At 33.8% G+C, this 22,025-nt stretch overlaps 1 protein-coding gene across 48 annotated transcripts in view; it reads left to right on the top strand.

Annotated features, from left to right (window-relative positions):
• Positions 1-22,025, top strand: part of nrxn2a (neurexin 2a) — a 708,141-nt gene that overhangs the window by 293,187 nt on the left and 392,929 nt on the right. For all 48 annotated transcript variants that reach the window (XM_073934759.1, XM_073934753.1, XM_073934748.1 and 45 more), the window contains 1 exon segment: positions 15,137-15,327. In XM_073934759.1, coding sequence (XP_073790860.1) covers positions 15,137-15,327 — 191 coding nt within the window.

Below are 22,025 nucleotides of genomic sequence, written 5' to 3'. Positions count from 1 at the left end.
TAGTACTCAGCATTCACCGCATAAACATATGCTGGTTTAGTTGGTGGTTCATTCTGCCGTGGAAACTCCTAATAATCAAGGGATAGGCCGAAGAACAAATTCAGCAGGGCTCCCAAGATCTACCTGAACTCAGACTCCCCTCCCTCCGGCAGGGAGCCCCAGGCTCGAGGGAGGGTGCCCCAGACTAGAGGATCTTCTGAACTCAGGGCTCTCTCCTGTAAAACCATGCTAAACATGTTTTATTATCAATAAGTGTGAACTTTTGAAAGTCTTAAAGTCTTAAAGGGGACCTATTATGCCCCTTTTTGCAAGATGTAAAATAAGTCCCTGATTTCCCTAGAGTGTGTATGTGAAGTTTCAGCTTCAAATTGATGACTGTTGCTTTAAATTCAAATGAGATCAGAATCAGTTTTATTGCCGAGTGTTCTTACACACACAACAAATATGTTTTGGCTACAGGAGCTACCAGTGCGCATAAAGTGACAAGTGACAACACAAAAATAAATATGAGAAAATACAAGAAACACCAAACAGAGAGATGCATTTAGACCAGGGGTGTCAAACTCAGTTCCAAAAGGGCCGAAGCCCTGCACAGTTTAGTTCCAACCCTGCTCCAACACACTTACCTGTAGGTTTCAAACAAGCCTGAAGGACTCAATTAGTTTGATCAGGTGTGTTTAATTAGGGTTGGAACTAAACTGTGCAGAGCTGCGGCCCTTTTGGAACTGAGTTTGACACCTGTGATTTAGACTAAGAGCTCTGGATGTTTTATTGTATGCACAGTTTGTTAGAAATATAAATGTTATAAGGTGCTGTGTACAACTGCAAAGATATTGTGCTATTTTATATTGTGCTATATCTATGCATCACCATAGTGACAGATTCAAAACATGATTAACATTGTCTGTGTGAAAGGCTGAAAATGTCAATAGAAGTGCCCCTGAACAAGGCAGTGTGTGGAAACTCCAGTCTTAATTTCTGCATCCTATAATCCTCTTAGTCACTGACTTTTTCTTTAGCAGACAAAAACACTAATGGCGGATGGCTGCTTCTCACTCAGGACTGTCTATACTAATGAGGGAGATATTGTTACTAATACGTGGGACTTTTCCCCTCTGATGACATGCAAAGGGAGAATGTCAATCAAAGTGTTTCAACAGTTTTATTAAGTGTAATTATAAAAAATGCAGTTAATAAATTTTTACCATCAGAGACTGGTTATATTCACAAACCGGTGCCGCACAACTGTTTAAACCCCTTATAAAAGTGATTTTTGCATAAAGGTCCCCTTTAAATCAATGTTATGTGAGTTAAGACCTTAAAAGGGTCTTAAATCAGACCAGCCAGTATTAAATTTATGATAAAAAATTATCAAATAATCAAAATTTCTTCTGTGAAGATATTCATCATCGTCATCATCATTGGTGTCTTTATTGTTTTATCAACATGCTTGAGAGGAATATTACTGCTTCATTCAGGACATCCTTCAAAGATGTATGTTCTTTATAATTATAGATTCTACTATTTTAGTACATCGGTGGGATGCAGTGAGTATTAATACAATAGTCCCTAGGTGTGTGTTTGTCAGTTTGCAAAATTATGCACTGCATAACTTAGTGGAGCCATCTAGCGCTGTTGTGTGGAGCTGTCCTGAGACTGACGGAAATTACAGAATTTATTTTTAAGCACTGTTGTTAAATCAGAGGCATTCAAGCCTTACATACTTTGTCAAATTTATTTAAACGCTAGATCAGTTTGTTTTTGTTTTTACTGAAAAGTGAAAAGGCAGCTTCTTAATAGCTTAGAGTAGAACGTCACTTGTTGTTATCTCAAAATTATGGTAATTACGACATTGTATGAACCCAGCTCGTATACCGTCACATGTTGTAATCTTAAAATTTTAATGTGGATGCAGCAGAACATGTAATTTACATTTACATTTAGCACACACTTTTATTCAAAGTGACTCGCATATATACACCATGAGCACACAGTTTGGTCTTCGGTGCCTTACTCAAGGGACTCTTACCTCAACCATGGCATGAGGGTGGAAGAGAGTGCGAGTTATTCAGTCCCCCTATTTTTGAACTTGCAACCTGTGGGTCATAAGTCCAACTCACCAACTATTTTTGTCCAATCAAATGCACTCTGTGGTAAGAAAGGTCCCTACATCCAGATTTATTCTGACAGTCCGGCAATTTTAATAAAAAATGTGCTTAGAAAAGATCATTTGAATTCATGCTGTCTTTAAATGGCAAAGCTCCGCCTTCCGCTTCTTTAAACCAATCCAAATAAATTGTCTTTATTAAAGGACTTTATGGGTCATTCAGAGGACCATGTCACTTCTGCTCATACTCAAATTGCTTAAAACACAGCATTAAGCATTAAAAGCCATTTAATTAAACTCTGAGAGATGTGAACTATAAAGAAAAGATGAGAATAGAAGATTTCTTAACATTACCCTGTAAGTAAGGAACTAGAAATTTCAGAAATAGGAAGGGTATTATGAAATGATAATAAAGCCGAGAACTACCTGATTGAGAAAAGAGAGGGAGATGAAATTAATGTGCAATATAAAGTTAAGCCTTATATGTGATGGAAAGCTCGAGGCCTGAGAAAAAGCGATCTTAGCAGAATGCAAAGTTTTCTGAGCTTTACTACAGCAAAGGAAATCATATTATTCTCTAAACTCTGAGATTACAGCCTCATTTGAATGTGATTTAGAAAAAAAGGCTGTATTGTGAATACTTAGAAAACGCTTCCTCATATTTTGTGATTTTGGTGGCTGCATTTAGAAACAGCAGTCAGATTCATCAACAAAATATGCATAGAAGTTAGTTTGTTTAATTGATTTCTAAAATGAATTTCGCTGACTGCCTTATAGGCACATATGCTGTTTCAAAAATAGGCATACCCACCAAGCAATTTGTGCTTAATAAATGTCTAATAGCATTGATGGCTTGGCTAAATCATGGCTAAATTTGAGTCAGTGAAAATCTCAATGACATCTAAGAATAGCGCAAAACTAGAGAAGACATCAAACTAGATTGGGTGTATGTGTAGTCATTCATTTCTTTTGGATTTCAGATCATTTTCTTTCTATCCTTGTTTTAGCCAAGCCATCTAAACTACCGGTCAAAAGTTTGGGGTCAGTAGGATTTTTAAATGTTTTAAAATAAAGCTTATCCTGCTCACCAAGGCTGCATTTATTTCAAAGTACAGAATAAAAATAAATATGATCAAAAATACAGTACAAATTGTAAATTTGTGAAATGTTATTGCACAAAAAAATAACTGTTAAAAAGTAGTCTATAATTTAATTTGATAATTTATTTGAGTGATTTTAAAGATGATTTTCAGCTTCATTACTCCAGTCTTCAGTCACGTGATCATTCAGAAATCACTCTAATATTAATTAATAATCATTATATAATAATAATAATAATAATAATAATTATTATTATTATTATTATTATTATTATTGTTATTATTATTATTATGAATGGTAAGAGTATTAAAAGCAATAATGACTGTAGTAATGATTTCATTTGAAACTACATACAAAAAGAACACAGAAATTTATCATTTTAATCAATATTTATCAATTTAACAATTCTGTTTTACATTTAAATAAATGTAATTTTAATGTAGTTATTAGTTTTCTTTAAAAATAAACATGAAAAAAAACAAAAAAACTGACCCCCAACTTTTGACCAGTAGTGTATGTTTAGACATCCATTAGATCTAAAAAAAATGCTGTTCTAACAACACTTTGTTTTGGTAAAATGCACACGAATAACCATTTTACTCATGATTTTAATACTTTATTATGTTTTTAATATGTGTTTACTGTGCGCAATGTTGTATAACTTTAAGCAAGCTACCTTAGAGCAAGTTTACATGACATTAGTGTTATTAGTGTCGACCTTTTCCTTTTTTTTAGTTTTGTAATTTTGTACATGTATGAAACATCAAGCAAAAAAGTCTGATTGAATAGAAGTGAGAATATATTTAGTTTGAATTCAGAGTTAAATAAAAACATGATATATAGTAGTTTTTCCATTAAAATGTTTAAAAAGCAATAGAACAGTGTTATTTATATAGCTGACTTATGTACTTAATTTAAACCAAATGTTTTGAAGAATGTTACATTTTGAGAAATATGCAATTTTATCTAATGACACAAACCATAACTTGTGTCATGCTAATGACATCACACACCCTCAATTTCCAGTTTATTTTTAGAGAAAGAGGAGGAAAAATACATTTTGTGAAGTTTTTTTATAAACAATTTCAAGAGGATAACTTGTTTATTATTGTCCACGGCTGGTCCTGCATTAGCTAACACTTGATTCACCAATCAGATGATTGCTAAGTCATTGTAAATAACCAGATTTTCATACCTCAGTTATCTTCATTTTGAAGAATCCCCCTTCCACCCCTACTCCTCCCTTTTCCTAGATAGGGTTGCACGGCGGCACAGAATTTCCAAATAGATATCGCTGCTGCCCAGAGACCTCCAAGTGGGAGGGACTTAAACCACTAGTAGGGTGGTGTAGGTGGAGCAGATATTGATAAAATACATCAAGTTACTGTGAGGTTGGGTTGAGGGTTGGGGTAGGTGTATACGTTTATAAAGCACAATATTGGACTCCATGTCATGTACAAGACATTAAATAAATAAATCTCCAGATTTGTACAGCCCACTCTGAGCTCAAGTCCCACTAACTTGGAGCTGGCTCTGACCTCCGTTTATACCTTTCTCAGAATGTCACGGGTTTAAGACCTTACCAGGCCAGTCGACTTTTCCTGTGTGGAGTTTATATGTTTCCCCCGAGTTCCCTGGGTTATTTCCATCATTCAAAGACATGCAAAATAAGTGAATTGACCAAACCAAATTGCCAGAAGAGATGAGCTCTTAGTCAGCAGTAAATCTCTCCACAACAATCCCTCGTTCGTCATTAGCTTAAAACAAGCAGGGGAGTTCTTGAGATCTACCTGAGCTCAAACTCCATTCTACCCTGTTGTGCATTGTATTAGACGGTACAGAGCAGCATTATAACAGAACCCTAAAATGTATGTAGTATGATAACACAGCTTCTTTCCCACATGATCTCGACTGGAAGAACTGGAAGCGGGTGACTGTGGCATAATAAAAGCTCTGCTGTTTTTGTGTCTTGACACACTCGTAGTAAGAAATTGCTTCAGTGGTCTTGCTTTCAGTGGTCTCACTTTAATATACAACCATAATGATACGTTTTAAATACTTTAGCTCAGTGGTTTTCACACTGTGGTACGTGGGATTCCTTCTAGTGGTACGCAGAAGAATTGCTGAATAATAAAATAATAAAATGAACACACTTTTAACGCTAAGACTTAACTAAACTTTCCTTTAGTGTATGATTACACCGGTAAGTTTAGAATGTCTACTTTAGTGCAACACTAAAGCCGGGGCTCGAATCAGCAACCTTCTGGCTGTGAGGCGACAGTGCTAACCACTGAGTGACCATGTCGCCATTATATATTGTTAATATTGTTGTTAAAATTATTATTATTATTATTATTATTATTATTATTATTATTATTATTATTATTATTATTATTATTATTATTATTATTATTATTTTGTGTTGTTCAGATGTTCACGCACATCAGTATGCAGAGATGGGAAGTAACTAAATACAAATACTTTCTTATTGTACTTAAGTAGACTTTTCTAGTATCAGAACTGTTCTCCACTATTTATTTTTCTGACAACTTTTTACTTTTACTCCTTACATTTGTAAACAAGTTTCTGTACTTTCTACTCCTTACTTTTTTTATTTTTATTTTTTATTTGAGCTTGTTACTTTTGTTTTAATTTGTTTTGTGGCGCAATCTATATTATAACTTGTCATTCCGAAATTTAAATGCCTTTTTGATTCAATCAATCTATTTTTGTCAATGCGCGCATGCATGCTGCACTGCATGGATTTTTCAACCTATGATCATGCGCCGTAATGCTTGATTATTTTAAGCTTTCCATGGGAATGACAAGAATGTGAACGTGCATATGACAGGGAGTCAGCTATAAACATGACTGATGTCATGTATTTACCGGGTAATAAGATGTGTTTTGGTCAATCAGATCAAAGGTAAACAAGAAACACATTTCTCTTTAAATCTGGCATTTAAATGGGGTCACAGTCTTTTGTCCAATTCTGAACATGTACTGTACTCCGCTGATCTTTCAATCTAATACCGCAAAAAATAAATAAATAAATAAACTTTAGCATCGTTAACAAACTTTTTGTCAACGTTTGTACAATTGGTGCTAAAGCAATGAAATAGTTTATGAATATGTTATGAATAGAGATTAATTTTTTTAGTTTTCAACGAGTACATGTTTGTTAGTACTGAAATGTAAGTTAGATGTATAGACGCAGATGTACGATGTAGTTACTACCCTGAAACTAAAACAGGGAGTGGTATTGAATACTTTTAACTTAAGTACATATTACACGCCATACTTCTTTACTTTTACTTGAGTACAAAAGTGTAGTCAGTACTTCAACTTTTACCAGAGTCGTTTTAAACATGAGTATCTGTACTTCTACTTGAGTAAAAGATATGCGTACTTTTGCCTGAATATATGCTGCAAGCAAACAACTTTCCCATGTTGAGCAACATCGTGAATACAATGTAAAAAAAAAGTTTGCATGAACATTTTGTCCTTTTTATAGTGGCATCCTAAGGCATTATGTCCTATTTTTACTTCATTTAAATATCTTGGGCAACACGCTACTTTATAATCAGTTACTTTAAGATCATTTCTGGATTTGAATAGTTTGGATGTGGGTGAGATTCTATAGGAACACTGACGAAAACAAAAAGCCCTTGAGATAGAAAACAAGTCTTATATTCTCCCACCCATGTGAAACAATAAACACGGATACTGAGACATTCCCTGACAGCTCAAAGTTCATCTTCAGTGCATTACAAAGACTGTTGGAGAAATCATCCTTCAGCACACAAACACCAGTCCCGAGAGAGTTTGAAGCTCAAAGGCCTTTTCTGACGGAACTAACAGCACAGTTGTTTCTGCTGGTGAGCGAGATGCAAACATCATTGCCAAAAAACTCCCAGAAGACGCAGCTAGATATCCGAGGGATCGCATGCAGGCAGCAGGTTTAACACATGAGAATATGAGAGACATCCAGATGAAGTTAAGCCACCACGCTAAACGGCGCGTTTAAGTTTTTGCGATTTGTTAAGAGACATTACTTGGACGTGAATCATAGCCGTGGGAGGGTGAGTCAAGTCGCATTCTAAGATTCGCACATTTGTCTCCTTGGCATTTAGTTAAAGGTACAAGGAGGAGGAGAATGGCTTGATGAATCATTTCAGGAGAGAGGCCATATTTAAATTTAAACAAATTCAGCAAGAGATGCTTTTGGTTATGCGTAAATGCTGATCAGAATCTGCTAGGAAAGAGCTCAGCGTGAGTGACGCTCAAGAAAATAGTGAGCACTCGTCAATCATGATTGCGTGGATTGCTATTCTTAGTCTACTGTAATCGGCTCATATGAAAAGGAGAGAAGATGAAACAAACACTGATGACCTTGTTGTAAAAAAGAGCAACTTTCAATCAATGTAAGTTTTATTTGATTAACGGTATTCTATTTATTGGCAGCCCACTCCCAACCCACATGCCGAAGCTGCCACTTGGGAAATCCGCAGTCTCAGATCAGACTTTTTTTTTCTTTCCGCTCCAGCCTACCAAAAGATTTCTCAGTTCGATCGTGATGCTTATGACAAACATTGCAGGTACAACAAGCTGATTTGCCCTGTGCGTTTTATTCCACTGGGCAAAAATGAATAGCGAAAACGGGGAAGGTGCCTCAGATGTTTAACTTCCTCAGCCGCAGTGGTCCAGAAAGCCAGTCATTCAGTAAGCAATTAGACAGCAGGTGGCCTTGCCTCTCACCGGAGTCTGCACAAGCATATGAAATGAGAGAGCGCTAATGAGAACACACACTCTCACTCACTCTCTCTCTCTCTCTCTCTCTCTCTCTCTCTCTCTCTCTCTCTCTCTCTCTCTCTCTCTCTCTCCCTCTCTCTCTCTCTCTCTCTCTCTCTCTCCCTTTCTCTCTCTCTCTCTCTCTCTCTCCCAGACTGCAGAGTCTTGATGTATGAACTGAGAGAAACTACCAGCATTTGCAAAAAATAATGCTTATAGTTTGAATAAATATGCGAAACGCAGTTAGTATCTGCAGGACATGACAGCTTATGCTGTAAAATGTATAGGGAGCACAGTTACTTGTACACTATTATAATATTAACATTCTTCCTTCTGGTTTCCAAAGTGTTCATCATGAGTTAAAACACACATCAGTCCATTCTGATCAGGTTTTTACATAATTTTTAGGTGATTATGTTTTATCTATCTATCTATCTATCTATCTATCTATCTATCTATCTATCTATCTATCTATCTATCTATCTATCTATCTATCTATCTATCTATCTATCTATCTATCTATCTATCTATCTATCTATCTATCTATCTATCTATCTATCTATCTATCCATCCATCCATCCATCCATCCATCCATCCATCCATCCATCCATCCATCCATCCATCCATCCATCCATCCATCCATCCATCCATCCATCCATCCATCCATCCATCCATCCATCCATCCATCCATCCATCCATCCATCCATCCAAAAAAAAAAAAAAAAAAAAAAAATCAGATTTCAAAAGATGTACTAATGTCAATTTTCCAAATTGGCCCATATGACTGGTTTTGTGGTCCAGGATCAAATGTATTGCTTTCAATTATGTAAAACTAGCCATCTCAAATTAATTTCTGCACAATCAGTGGTTACTGCATCATGGAATTTGTTTATACTATGTTTGGATCGAGTACAGTTATATTTCTATATTTTTGTTCATTTATTCATTTTTCCTCAGCTTAGTCCCTTATTTATGAGGGGTCACCATAGCGGAATGAACTGCCAACTATGTCCTTCCAGCCACAACCCCGAACTGTGAAACACCCATACACTCTCACATTCACACACACACACACACACACACACACACACACACACACACACACACACACACACACTCTCAGTTCAGCTCACCTTAGCACATGTCTTTGGACTGTGGGGAAACCAGAGCACCCTGAGGAAACCCACGTGCTGCCCTCTCTCTCTATCTCTCTCTCTCTCTCTCTCTCTCTCTATATATATATATATATATATATATATATATATATATATATATATATATATATATATATATATATATATAGTTTTTTGTTTTTTTTTCTTTTTTTTTCTTTCTGAAATTTCATATTGTGAGCGTTCAGAAACAGCTATATGGCACAAAAACAGCTCAGAGATAAATCACAGCATTTTAACATTCAGTGAAAGCAAAAGTATGTGAAAGTCATAAAAAGGTACGGTATACTCAATGTCTTATGAAGGATTGAACTACTGCTGCAGTCACTTTTGCGCTCTGCTACTGAACGTCCCAGGTCTATTGTAAAAGATGATTTCTCATAAGGCGTATTTCACTGCTCAACAACCCGAAGCTCATGATACTGTACTTCTTTCTTGAAAGATCTGGAGATTAGCAGCTCATTGGAAAAAGCATGCTTGTGGCAACATTTCTGCTTCTTGCACATTTTACGCCACTTTCAAAGTGAAATGTCTTGGGGTTTATTCAAAAGAGATGAACGTTTAAACTAATAACTTTGGTTTTTGTATGTATCCCAGAAGTTTAAAAAAATTAAATATCCAGTTACTGGCACTAGATATTGTGTTATTAAAGGCAAATGAGAGATAAAAACCCATTTTTTTGAAGCAAATCACACTCTCAGGCTTGCACTTTCAGATTTGCACTTGTGGAGTTGAAAAAAAAAGCAAAAAAAGCACACACTTTTTCAGCAGTTAGTTCACATTGCCAATGGTAACTAGATGCTGCACTGGTAAAATGATTTAATGTTTAGTACCAGAAAATGAGCCCATGGATTTTGGGAAATAATTAAGAAACATTTTGCACAGATTCAGGAAAGTATTTAAAGATGTCTTCTCATGAAGTATAGTAATTATTATAAAGTAATCATTATAATTATATAGCTTTATTATTAGTGTGCGAAGAAAAATGCAAAAGCTTAATAATGAATATCCATACTTTTGTATTCATAATTTGTGTGAAAAATGATACACTACCTGACAAAAGTCTTTTTGTCTATCCCAGTTCTAAAAGCAACAAGTAAAAACTTGACTGCTAGTTGGTCATTTGATCATTTGTTGAACTGAATCCCAGTCATTACAAATACTGCAGAAGACCTATTGGAACCCGCATGAACCTACTATTCGAAATCAGTCAGGTTTGGGGAAGGAAAAATCATGAATTGGGCTTACAGTACACTGTTAACCCTTACTGTAGATTATGCAGTAAATAACTGTAAAATAGCCAGTGTTTAGCTGTAATGAAAAGAAACAGTATTTTACTGTAAAAGGAGCAGGATTCGTATGAAATTCTGTAGTGCAAAGAATAAATTACAGTAATTTACTCTATGTACCATTACAGATATTTACTGTGATAATAAATGGTAAATTACTGTTCAACCATTACTGCCCCATCTACTCTAATGCTTTATGTTCCTATTTTATATTTATTTTATCTCTGTGTTTTCTTTGGTTCCTTTTATGTTTTTAACATTGAGTATCAGGAGTCAACCAATGCCACAGAGCTTATTAAAAGGTAATTGTAAGATATGGACGAAATGCATTTAAAGGCAAAAATATTCACACAGAGCAAAGAAATTGTCACAATAATTTTTATAACTTTGTTTACTTTTTCTATAATTAATCTAATTTAATTGCCTAGTTTGACCTATAGCTAAGATTTTAAATTGCACTTTCAACTGAATATTATTATTTTGCTAAATAACTAGTAAAAATGTGTTATTTAAAAAAAAAAATATATATATATATATATATCTTAAACAACACGCACATACATTTTTGCAGAGACTCAATGAATTTGTCTGGAAAACTGGCAAGTAAAAGTCCCATTAACAGTATAAAGGCTTTCCTAAATAAATGTATAAATCATGATATTTGTTGTGTTTTTTATTATTACTACAGATTTGGAACGACATGAGAATCAGATTATTTATTTATTTATTTTTTTCTATGGATGAAGTTTATATTATAGTATATTTTTATTGTTTTTATTAAACGATATGTGCATAACTGTGATAAATGTAGGCAGTTGCTTTGAAAATATGCTATGTACCAGGGGTGTCAAACTCCTGGAAGGCCACAGCCTAGTAGAATTTAGTTCCAGCCCTGCTTCAACACACTACCTTTAGATTTAGTTTGATCAGGTGTGTTTAATTTGTATATCTGCACTGTTACTCTGTAGATTGTGCAGTAAATAACTGTAAAAAACAATGATTTAGGCATCACCACACACTCCCACAGGCTGTCTGTCTTATTCTAAACACAAAGGTGTTAGAAAGAGTTTTCAGAAAATGCTGGCCCTTTAAGAGAGCCAGGTGTTTGATTTGTTTACTGCTGAGTGTGCTCTATTCTCTGTCTATCAATTCAGATGTTGAGTCTGATATGTTTTAGGCTTTAAATAAGAATCTAAAATGAGTAAGTAAAATGTGTTCACATGTTTTTGTGGGTTTCTAAAATAAGGCTGTGTTTTAAGTTATGTTGTTGTTATCTTGAACTGTGTACTTGAAAGCTACATTGTTAGCTAGTTAGCCTCTCCTCATATAACTTCTTACATTACTTTTGTTTAAGTATATGTATTTATTGGATATTGCATACTGCCATAATGTACAGATACTAACAGTTGTATGTATCTTTCTGGCAACTAAGCCAAAATTAAATTCCATCATCTCAGTAAGGTAACATGTGCTCATCATCACAGGGAATTACAAAAACATGATACACATAGCCATCCACACACAAAAGCTCCACTGTCCGGTCCCAGGTTGTGAGTTTGTTGCCAAGTATTTTTCAGAGCAGTGTTTCCACCTTTGAATTTATATTTGAAAAAATAAAAAAGTTTGTTGTCATGAGATAATTATAACAATAAAAGATTGGATCCTTTGGTTTTTCGGTGTTGCCAACTTTATTTTTGTTTTCTATAATTATTTTAAACTTTTTGAGATTTGACAGAGCTGTTAATTATTTAAAACTTTAAAATTTAAAATAATTATTTTGTGTTTTTTGCTGTTCAGTTTTTTTTTTTTTTTTGCATGGTCAGCATTGAGGAGAGAGTAACACATTTCACTGCAGCACTTTGTGTGTGTGTGTGTTTATTGGATATGTGATTGTGATAAATGTTAGCAGGTGCTTTAAAAGTATGCTATATACCAGGCGTGCTTAATCTTGTTCCTGGAGATCTACGTTCCTGCAGATTTCAGTTGCTATCCATATCAAACACACCTAAACCAATTAATTAGGACCTGAACACCACCCTGCTTCAACATTACCTGTAGATTTCTAACGAGCCTTAATTAGTTTTATCAGGTGTGTTTAATTAGTTACAGCTTAAAGTCCCGGTCACACTGCACTTTTCTCCCTATAGACTTCCATTCATACGCATGTGAATGCTGCAGACCTGGAATGCATGGGACAAATTTTACAGTTTGCAGCATTGGAAAGTTCAAGCTTGAAGAACTCTGAACTGCAAAATCACATCATGTGATTGCTTGAGACTAATCAAAGATCAAACCATGACCTCACTGAACAAAAATTATGGACCAGTTGCTTGCTTTTTCAATCTCTTAATATTTTGTTTAGTCCCACTCCTTTTCGCAGAGCCATATGACATATGCATTTTGCATGCTTAAACGTTAGTTTCACTGAATCCTTGCTGTGCAGACCTGTGGCTCTCAGTAATATGTAAGATGATATTTATATCTGCTGACATCTTAATTTTGCTATACATTTTCTGTTTTATATTTGTTTGCTGCCAAAACAATAAAATAAATTTGTCAGAATTTACAACTTAATTAATTTAAAGAATTAATAACAGGTAAGAATACTAATTAATTTTAGTAACACCTTGACATACTATTGTGTATGCAGTATAATGCTGTGAGTTGTAACACTACAGTACAGTAATTAACTGTACACAGTTTCCAGTTAGTTACCACTATTGCTCTATTACAGTAATTAACTGGCAACACTGTTGCCAGCTACTCACTGCAATGGTTTGGTTACAGTAAACAACTGGCAACACTGTTGCCAGCCACTCACTGTAATGGTTCAGTTTCAGTAATTAACTGGCAACACTGTTGCCAGTTACTTACCTTAACCAAACTTTTACTGTGAGAAGCTGGCAACAGTGTTGCCAGTATTCTACTGTAAAAAAGCCTGGTAAGGTCTAACAGTGTACATTCAGTTTGGGAGCATGCAAGAGATCTGCAGAGTGGATGGCAACATTAAAAGCCTGAGGCATCAAGACAATTGTGCTGCCCATTACAATAAAAACCACAGGAGAGGGCAAATTCTTTAGCAGGATAGTGCTCGTTCTCATACTTGAGCCTCAACATCAAAGTTCCTGAAAGCAAAGAAGGTCAAGGTGCAAGCCCAGTCACCAAATGCGTGAATATTATTGACCATGTCTTGGGTAAGATGGAAGAGGCATTGAAGATGAATCGAAAAAGTCTTGATGAACTCTGGAAGTCCTGCAAGAACGCTTTCTTTTCCATTCCAGATGACTTTATTAATAAGTTATGTGAGTTATTGCAGAGATGTATGCAGTCGTCAAACTTATGTAAGTCATACACAATATACTTTTTTTTTTTTTTTTTTTTACTTTATATTCTATACTGTACATTATTTCTGTTAAATAACAAGACTTTTGTCTAAACAAATTTAGACCTTACTGTGTAAAAATTTTATTTTGGTAAAATAAGCATAATCTAAAGGCATTAGTCTTTCATATCAGCCAATTCTGAAACCAAATGATCAAATAGAAGTCAAGTTATTATTTGTTGCTCCTAAAATGTAGATAGACAGCAAGACTTTTGTTAGGTAGTGTACAGTTATTGTTGTTTGCTATGATTTGAAACTGGTATGATTTGTTTGTGTATACCGGACCGGTTATGTTTGAATTTTGCTAATTATTTGTTTATGTTTTTAAGTTTTATTATGGGAGATGTTTAGTAGTTTGAGACAATATATTATGAAGGAAGCAGAACATATGACATGAGTCAGTAAAATAACAGAAGAGCTGTTGACTCAATTTCAGACCATAGTTTACAAGATCAGGCCAAACAATAAATAGTTTCTAACTGCTAAAAAATGCAAATAAAATCTATCTATCTATCTATCTATCTATCTATCTATCTATCTATCTATCTATCTATCTATCTATCTATCTATCTATCTATCTATCTATCTATCTATCTATCTATCTATCTATCTATCTATCTATCTATCTATCTATCTATCTATCTATCTATCTATCTATCTATCTATCTATCTATCTATCATCTATCTATCTATCTATCTATCTATCTATCTATCTATCTATCTATCTATCTATCTATCTATCTATCTATCTATCTATCTATCTATCTATCTATCTATCTATCTATCTATCTATCTATCATCTGCCTACCTACCTACCTGTCTACCTACAGTATCTAATGACTAATGTTGTTATATATGTATTATAAAATAGATAACATAACAATAGATAACATATAGTAACAATGTTGTTGCAGTATTAGTCGTGCTCAATATTACAACAATTTTTAATCAGACAAACTGTATTTATCCTTGACAACTGCTCATCAAAAATCTTTAAATAAAAGCGGTATAGTTAAAGAAGAGGCCTTCAATGCTCAACCATTTCAAAGCATCCAGAAAGGTCTAAATAAATAGCGCCACAGTGTATTACAGTTAAAGAGACACTTTTCTGCCTGTAAGCTGTTTACTGTCTGCACACACCGCGCATCTGACAGGGTGGAAGTCTGTCTGTGGCAGTATTTCAAGCCTTATTACAGATATTGATTTGGAAGCAGAAAGGCAGTATTGTCATCCTAAAGAGGGTTGCCTGATTCCACTGGGCTGTGTGATTGACAGGGGAACTGATGTATTGCAGGTACATCCATTATGTTTTCGACTTGGGCAATGGGCCGTCGCTCATGAAGGGCAACTCCGACAAGCCGCTCAATGACAACCAGTGGCACAACGTGATGGTGTCCCGCGATGACAGCAACGTGCACACGCTCAAGATCGACTCGCGTACTGTCACGCAGCACTCCAATGGAGCCCGCAACCTGGACCTCAAAGGTATGCATATTCACCTATGTTCTCTTTATATTTACACATTACATTGAGTCAATGGAATGCGAATGGTTTGAGATGTGGTGTTAAGTAATGACACAAATAGCAGAAAATTGATTACATCATTCTTTTAATAACTGTTTTTGTAATGTAATTGTATATGCAATAAGGTCTGGTACTGAACAAAAAGGCTGCCAATGCCTTTTATTTGATTATTTTTGATTTCATGGTGGTTCAACATTTTTAGTAGTTCTTTTACCTCAAAAGAGTATTTGCACTGATGCTAGCTGAAAGATGACATAAAAGTGAAGATGCTATCCTTTTTGCTTATGCAGATACCCTTTAAAATCCGTATGACTGACTTTGTTCTGTGGAATGTAAAGGAAAGTCATTTAAAACTTAGTCCCGTTTTTTTGACCCTAGAATGTGCTGTAAGAAACCGATTATTCAGACATTTGGAAAAGCTTGTGGGTGAGAGCAACAGCTGAACTACCCTAACATTAGTTTTGTAATGCCAAAAAGGCAAGTAATTATTTAATTTTAATTATGTTTAATTTTTATATAACATGGGTTGTTTTTATCACATGGTTCTGATTACATTGAAAATTCAGATTGAGGGCAGGAAGTAAAAAACTAAATCGAAAACACAGAGAAAAGTTCACAATGCACCACAGTTTACACTAACGTTACAGTGTGTATTACAGTTTTTTAGTTTATCACAGTATTCTCTAACACAGAGTTGTACACATTATACACTTTACTATGTGGTTCAAAAACATGTTTATTATAAATTATTATAGTTTTTCCCCATGCCGATATCCTTCCAGGCATCACAAAATAACTGATAAAAGCATGCATAAGCATGGACGCATAGTCTACATTATTATTTAAGGGAGAAAAGTGCTCCACTAGATTTTGTCGCAAGTGTTGCATTTCTTTTTTTGTTCCGTCGATTAAGTTTGCTGCACATATAGACGTTAACTTTATGGTTGTTTATTCTGCTAAAACGGCAGCAAAGACTGACTTTGTTTCAAAACAAGACAGAGATTTCTTTGCAGCGATTACATGGCAGAGTACGCTATTTAAATTTTTATCTGGATTTTGTATAAGTGGTGGTGTTTTTATATGTGTTTATTTTATATAACACAATAACATATTTATACATTTAACGAGGCCTGTATAGAATATTTATTTGTGCTGTCAAACAAATTATCGTGTTCAAAAAAAGTTTGTACACATGGATGTATTGAAAAAATATTTATTGCACACCTCATTTTCTTCCTTTTTTCAGCCAGTTTTGAAAGTCTATAAAAGCTGTTCTGCAGTTCTTATTTTGCCCAATTTAAACAATTACAACTACATAAAACAGAAACATTTTGATGTTCTTATAGCGATTTCTATGTTGAAGAACCACTACCTGCCCCACCATCTGAATTTTGCGCGCCATCAATGACATCATGTAAAAACAACCTATATAATTATAAAATTATAAAGTGTATACATAATAGTGTTTCAATATTTTTACAGATCATTTATTGCAGCTCCAAAACAGTTTGGTCTTTTTTTTTAACAATAGTCTACAAAAGAAATATATTTATAAATGTTTAGGATGACACAAATGTAAGTGATGATAGAATTTTTGTTTTACAATTTTTATTTTTTATTATTATGATTGATAAAAAAATAAAATAAAAAATATATATATAATTTTGATAATAGTCTTAATAAGGTAATATTGTAGCCATTAATCGGTGGTAAATATCTACTAAGTGAATCATTCATTCATTTGTGTTTTTCAATAGACTGATTCATTCAGCAATGAAGTAAACATCTATTCATATGAATCATTGGTTCACCTTGCAGATCCATTCATAAAGAAAAAACACTGTTGCGTGTTTACAGAAAATGAGTTTTTTTGGCAAAAGTATGTTGGGATAAAACTGAGCACAACTAGACAACATTGTGTTCAAAATATGACACGGTTTTAAGTTTTACTGAACTGTTATATAGAATTTGGTCCTAAAACAGTCACTGTGTGATGCTTATCTCTATCATATTGTCCAAATATAACACACACAAAAAATACTTTGAGATTCAGGGCCATGTAGCTGCATTATATATCTGTTCCATATATTGTCCTTTAAATAAAATATGATTGATTTATTATAGCTAAAAATGTTAATCTTAAAAAAAAAGTTATTCAGTTGAGTGTAATTCAGTCTTTAAGATATGAACTATATTTTTTCGTCACTACTCTCACTGTGCTTATTAAGGCTCCATATTTCTTTTATCAAGCATTATCTCATTCTTAGACACGCTTAGATCCACATTTGCCGATTTACGTTCATCTTGGGTTTGATTTCAAACTCTGGCATTGAGCTTTAATGAGTATCTTTCCTGATAGGTATTTACACAGCTCGCAGCTCCTTGTTTAAACCATATTGCTTCTGAAATCTACCTTCTAGTACTTCTCACCATCGCTATCGTTTTCTGCTCCTTCGGCTGTAATTAGAAGAACAAAGAGCAGCGCCTACAGGGAAAGAGAAAAACAACAACAACACGCCACTGACTTTGCATAATTTTAGTGCTTCCAAATCTGCGTTTGCTTTCCTAAGCAGGTGCTGCTTGACTCTGGGCACAAAAAAAAAACATGTATATATATATATATTTTTAATATGAAATATAGAGTTGCTGAAGTTTGCCCTGCATGCTTGTTTTTTTTTAGAAACTTCTTTGGTTTGGTGGGTCAATCTTGTCAATGCTATTATTCCAAAAAGGTAATGATTTGCACTCAAGTAATTGCTTCGTACTGTTTTTATTTTTTCTTTCTCTTACATTCTACGGGTGATTAAAAGACACAGACGTTTCGGCACAATGCCTTCCTCAATATGAAATATAGAGAAATGAATCTCATGTGTATATTTTTTTCTTGGTGTATGCTGAAATAAACTATTTTGGTTTAAAAGACATCAACAGCTATTACAATAACTATACACTAAACATATGAATATTTATAAAATTTGTTAATGTTCATTAATATTTGTTTAATATTAATGATGATTAAGGTTTTAGGAATAATTTGATTTGTAAAACAAATAACAATTATATTATATTATATTATATTATATTATATTATATTATATTATATTATATTATATTATATTATATTATATTATATTATATTATATAAACCCCAAATCAGAAAACGTTGGGACAGTATAGATAATGCCTATAAAAATTTCATGTTTTGTCTGGTCAACTTCATTTCATTTGTAAATATACATCCTTTCTTGTCATTCAGATCTGCAACACATTCCAAAAAAAAAAAAAAAAAGCTGGGACAGGAGCAATTTTGGGCTAGTAATCAGGTGAATAAGTTACTTGTTATTATGATTTGGTACAAAACCAGCATCTAAGAAAGGTCTAGTCCTTCAAGAGCATAGATGGGCAGAGTATTGCCAGTTTGCCAACAAATATGTGAGAAAAATTATTGAATTGTTAAAAAACAATGTTCCTCTATCAAAAAAATAAATGAATAAATAAAATAGGAAGACATTTGAATATTTCACCTTCATCAGTGCATAGCATCATTAAAAGATTCAAGGAATCTGGAGGACTCTCAGTGCCTAAAAAAACAAGGGCACAAGCCTACTTTTTTGTTAACTTTGTCAAGTACCACAATACGTAGTTACTTCCACCAGTGCCAGCGAAAACTGGACTGTGCCAAAAGAAAGCCCTAAGTTAACAGTGCCCAGAAACAATGTGTGGCACATTTTGAAGCACAAAATGTGACAATGAAGACATCATACTACTGCCCACCTTAAGTTTGCAGTAAGAATGGGACAAAATTACGCCTGAAACATTTCATCACTTCATGTCTTTAGTACCTAAATGTTTTTTAAGTGTTGTGAAAAGAAATGGCAACATTTCAAAGGGGTAAATGTTTTACTCTTCCAACGTTTTTTGAAATGTGTTGCAAGGACCAAAACTGGAATACATAAAAAATAAATAAATAAAAAATAGCGAGGAACAAATTAAATAATGTTTCTAATATTGTCAGCAATGAAATACAAGTCAAAGTAAATTTAAAAATCACTACTTTTTTTTGCATTTGCGTTTTCCATACTGTCCCAACTTTTTCTGATTTGAAGTTGTGTATTATATTATATTATATTATATTATATTATATTATATTATATTATATTATATTATATTATATTCATTCATTCATTTTCTTGTCAGTTTAGTCCCTTTATTAATCTGGGGTCGCCACAGCGGAATGAACCGCCAACTTATCCAGCAAGTTTTTATGCAGCGGATGCCCTTCCAGCCGCAACCCATCTCTGGGAAACATCCACACTCATTCACACACACACACACACTCATACACTACGGACAATATAGCCTACCTAATTCACCTGTACCGCATGTCTTTGGACTGTGGGGGAAACTGGAGCACCCGGAGGAAACCCACGCGAAGGCAGGGAGAACATGCAAACTCCACACAGAAACGCCAACTGAGCCGAGGTTCGAACCAGCGACCTTCTTGTTGTGAGGCGACAGTATACCTACTGCGCCACTGCCTAACCCCTTTATTATATTATATTATATTATATTATATTATATTATATTATATTATATTATATTATATTATATTATATTATATTATATTATATTATATTATATTATACATAGTTGAATGAAATGTTAAATAAATGTTATTTTAATATTATTTCATATTTATATAAAAAAGTAATTAACACATGCATTAGTTGGATTATTGCAACATATTGGATTATCAGATACTTCACTTTTTTAATCAACTTTTATTTATTTATTTATTTATTTATTTATTTATTACATGAAATGCAGAGACATGAATCTCATGTATATTTACTTCATTCTTGGTGTGTGCTGAAATTAAATATTTTGATTGAAAAGACTTCAGCAGTTACTGCCATGGCAATATCCTAGACTTTATGCTGGCATCTTGGCAGAAATCTTGGCAGGCAGTGTTTAGTTTTGTGTCGACGCTCAAAGAAAGCTGAGACAAGTTCACAAAGCAGAAAACAGAACCACTTTGTTTGTCAAGACCACATAATCTAACCACTGAACAAGTAGAAGGAAGATTTTGTCAGTTTATTTTTTTCTTACAGTGACTGCTGTTGCTGTATTTTCTTCCTGAAAATATAGATTGGCAACTAGTAATGTTGCAGATTTGAATGATTAAAAATTATTCAATTTAATTAAAAATCAAAATTCACTCGTTTACTTGCCCTCAACTGGTTCCAAAACAAAGAGTTGTTTTTTGTCGAATTTTAAAGAAATCTCAAAACCTGTAATCATTGACTTTCATTATATGAAAAACAGATACTTTTGAAGTTAATGGGATTTACAGGTTTGCAGCTTTTTTCAAAATTACTCCATTTGTGTTCAACAGAGTAATGAAACTCGAACAGGTTTGGGACAACTAAAGGGAGAGTAAATGATGGCAGAATTTAACATTTTTTGGGTGAAATAGCCTTTCAAGTCACAGTTTGACAGCTATTTATAATTTATAATAGTAATTTAAATTGATTTAATACAGTTAGCAGCAGGAAATTATCATTTTGTTTTCCAGTTGGATGCTTTTTACATTTTAATTTGGTCAAGAAGTATGACGATCCAATTTTTTTTATCTTTTACATTGTTGTTTATGTCCAATCAGACATTATTATTTAATTTTTATTATATATTTAATAATTATTATGATTATGATTATTATTATTATTATTATTATTATTATTATTATTATTATTGTTGTTATTATTATTGTTATTATTATTATTATTATTATTATTATTATTATTATTATTATTATTATTATTATTATTATTCATTTGAATGATATTGACAGTCAAACTGTCAAATAATAGAGCAATATCACATGAGTTGCAGAGCGATATGGCTGTATATCGGCACTGGTGGGAGGCATGCATTGGGATGCGGCCACAGGCCTAGTGCCTGAGTGTCCTTAGTGATGATATAGCCATATTGCACTGCTATGAGTGTGATATTGCATTTATGCAACATTTTGACAACATAATTGTGTACATAAAAAGAAAATTAAACGCTTTTGTAAGAGGAACTACTTTTTTCAGCCCCTCATTCACATTTGCAGCTGACAGCAGAAACCTTTGCAACTTCACCAATGTCACTTTAGAGCTAGTATATGAAGGATTCTCTAGTGTAATATAAAGTGATGACAAAACAGGTGATTTTGCTCACATTTTAAGATAATAAGGCTGAAGGGCATGAAATGCAATCAGTCTACAGATATATCTCCCAGTATTTCTCTGTTGAAATCTGGAGATCACAATAATTATCCCCAAATAAGCCAAAGCAGCAATCACTAGCAGATTACAGTTGTGTTTCTAATAAGGAAAAACGCTAAACACATGACAGCATTAGAAAACAAGTAGAATGCCAACCAAAAAGTAGCTCAGGGTTATACAAAGAGTGGCCAACACAAAAATGCATACATTCCTGATTTGTGAATCCCACCTCACACTCAATACACTACAATTTTATGGTATAAATACAGCAATACACAACACAAAAGAGAGATTGGCTCAGAATGTCATTAACCTGTTTAATATAATTTGATCAGCTGTAGTTAGAAATTACTCTTGTGGATAAACAACATAAAAATCTTTGCTCTGCTC

The sequence above is a fragment of the Danio rerio genome, chromosome 21 (assembly GCF_049306965.1).
Source record: "Danio rerio strain Tuebingen ecotype United States chromosome 21, GRCz12tu, whole genome shotgun sequence".
Taxonomy (NCBI): domain Eukaryota; kingdom Metazoa; phylum Chordata; class Actinopteri; order Cypriniformes; family Danionidae; genus Danio; species Danio rerio.
The sequence above is the reverse complement of the archived record's forward strand: the minus strand, read 5'-3'. Positions and strand labels throughout refer to the sequence as shown.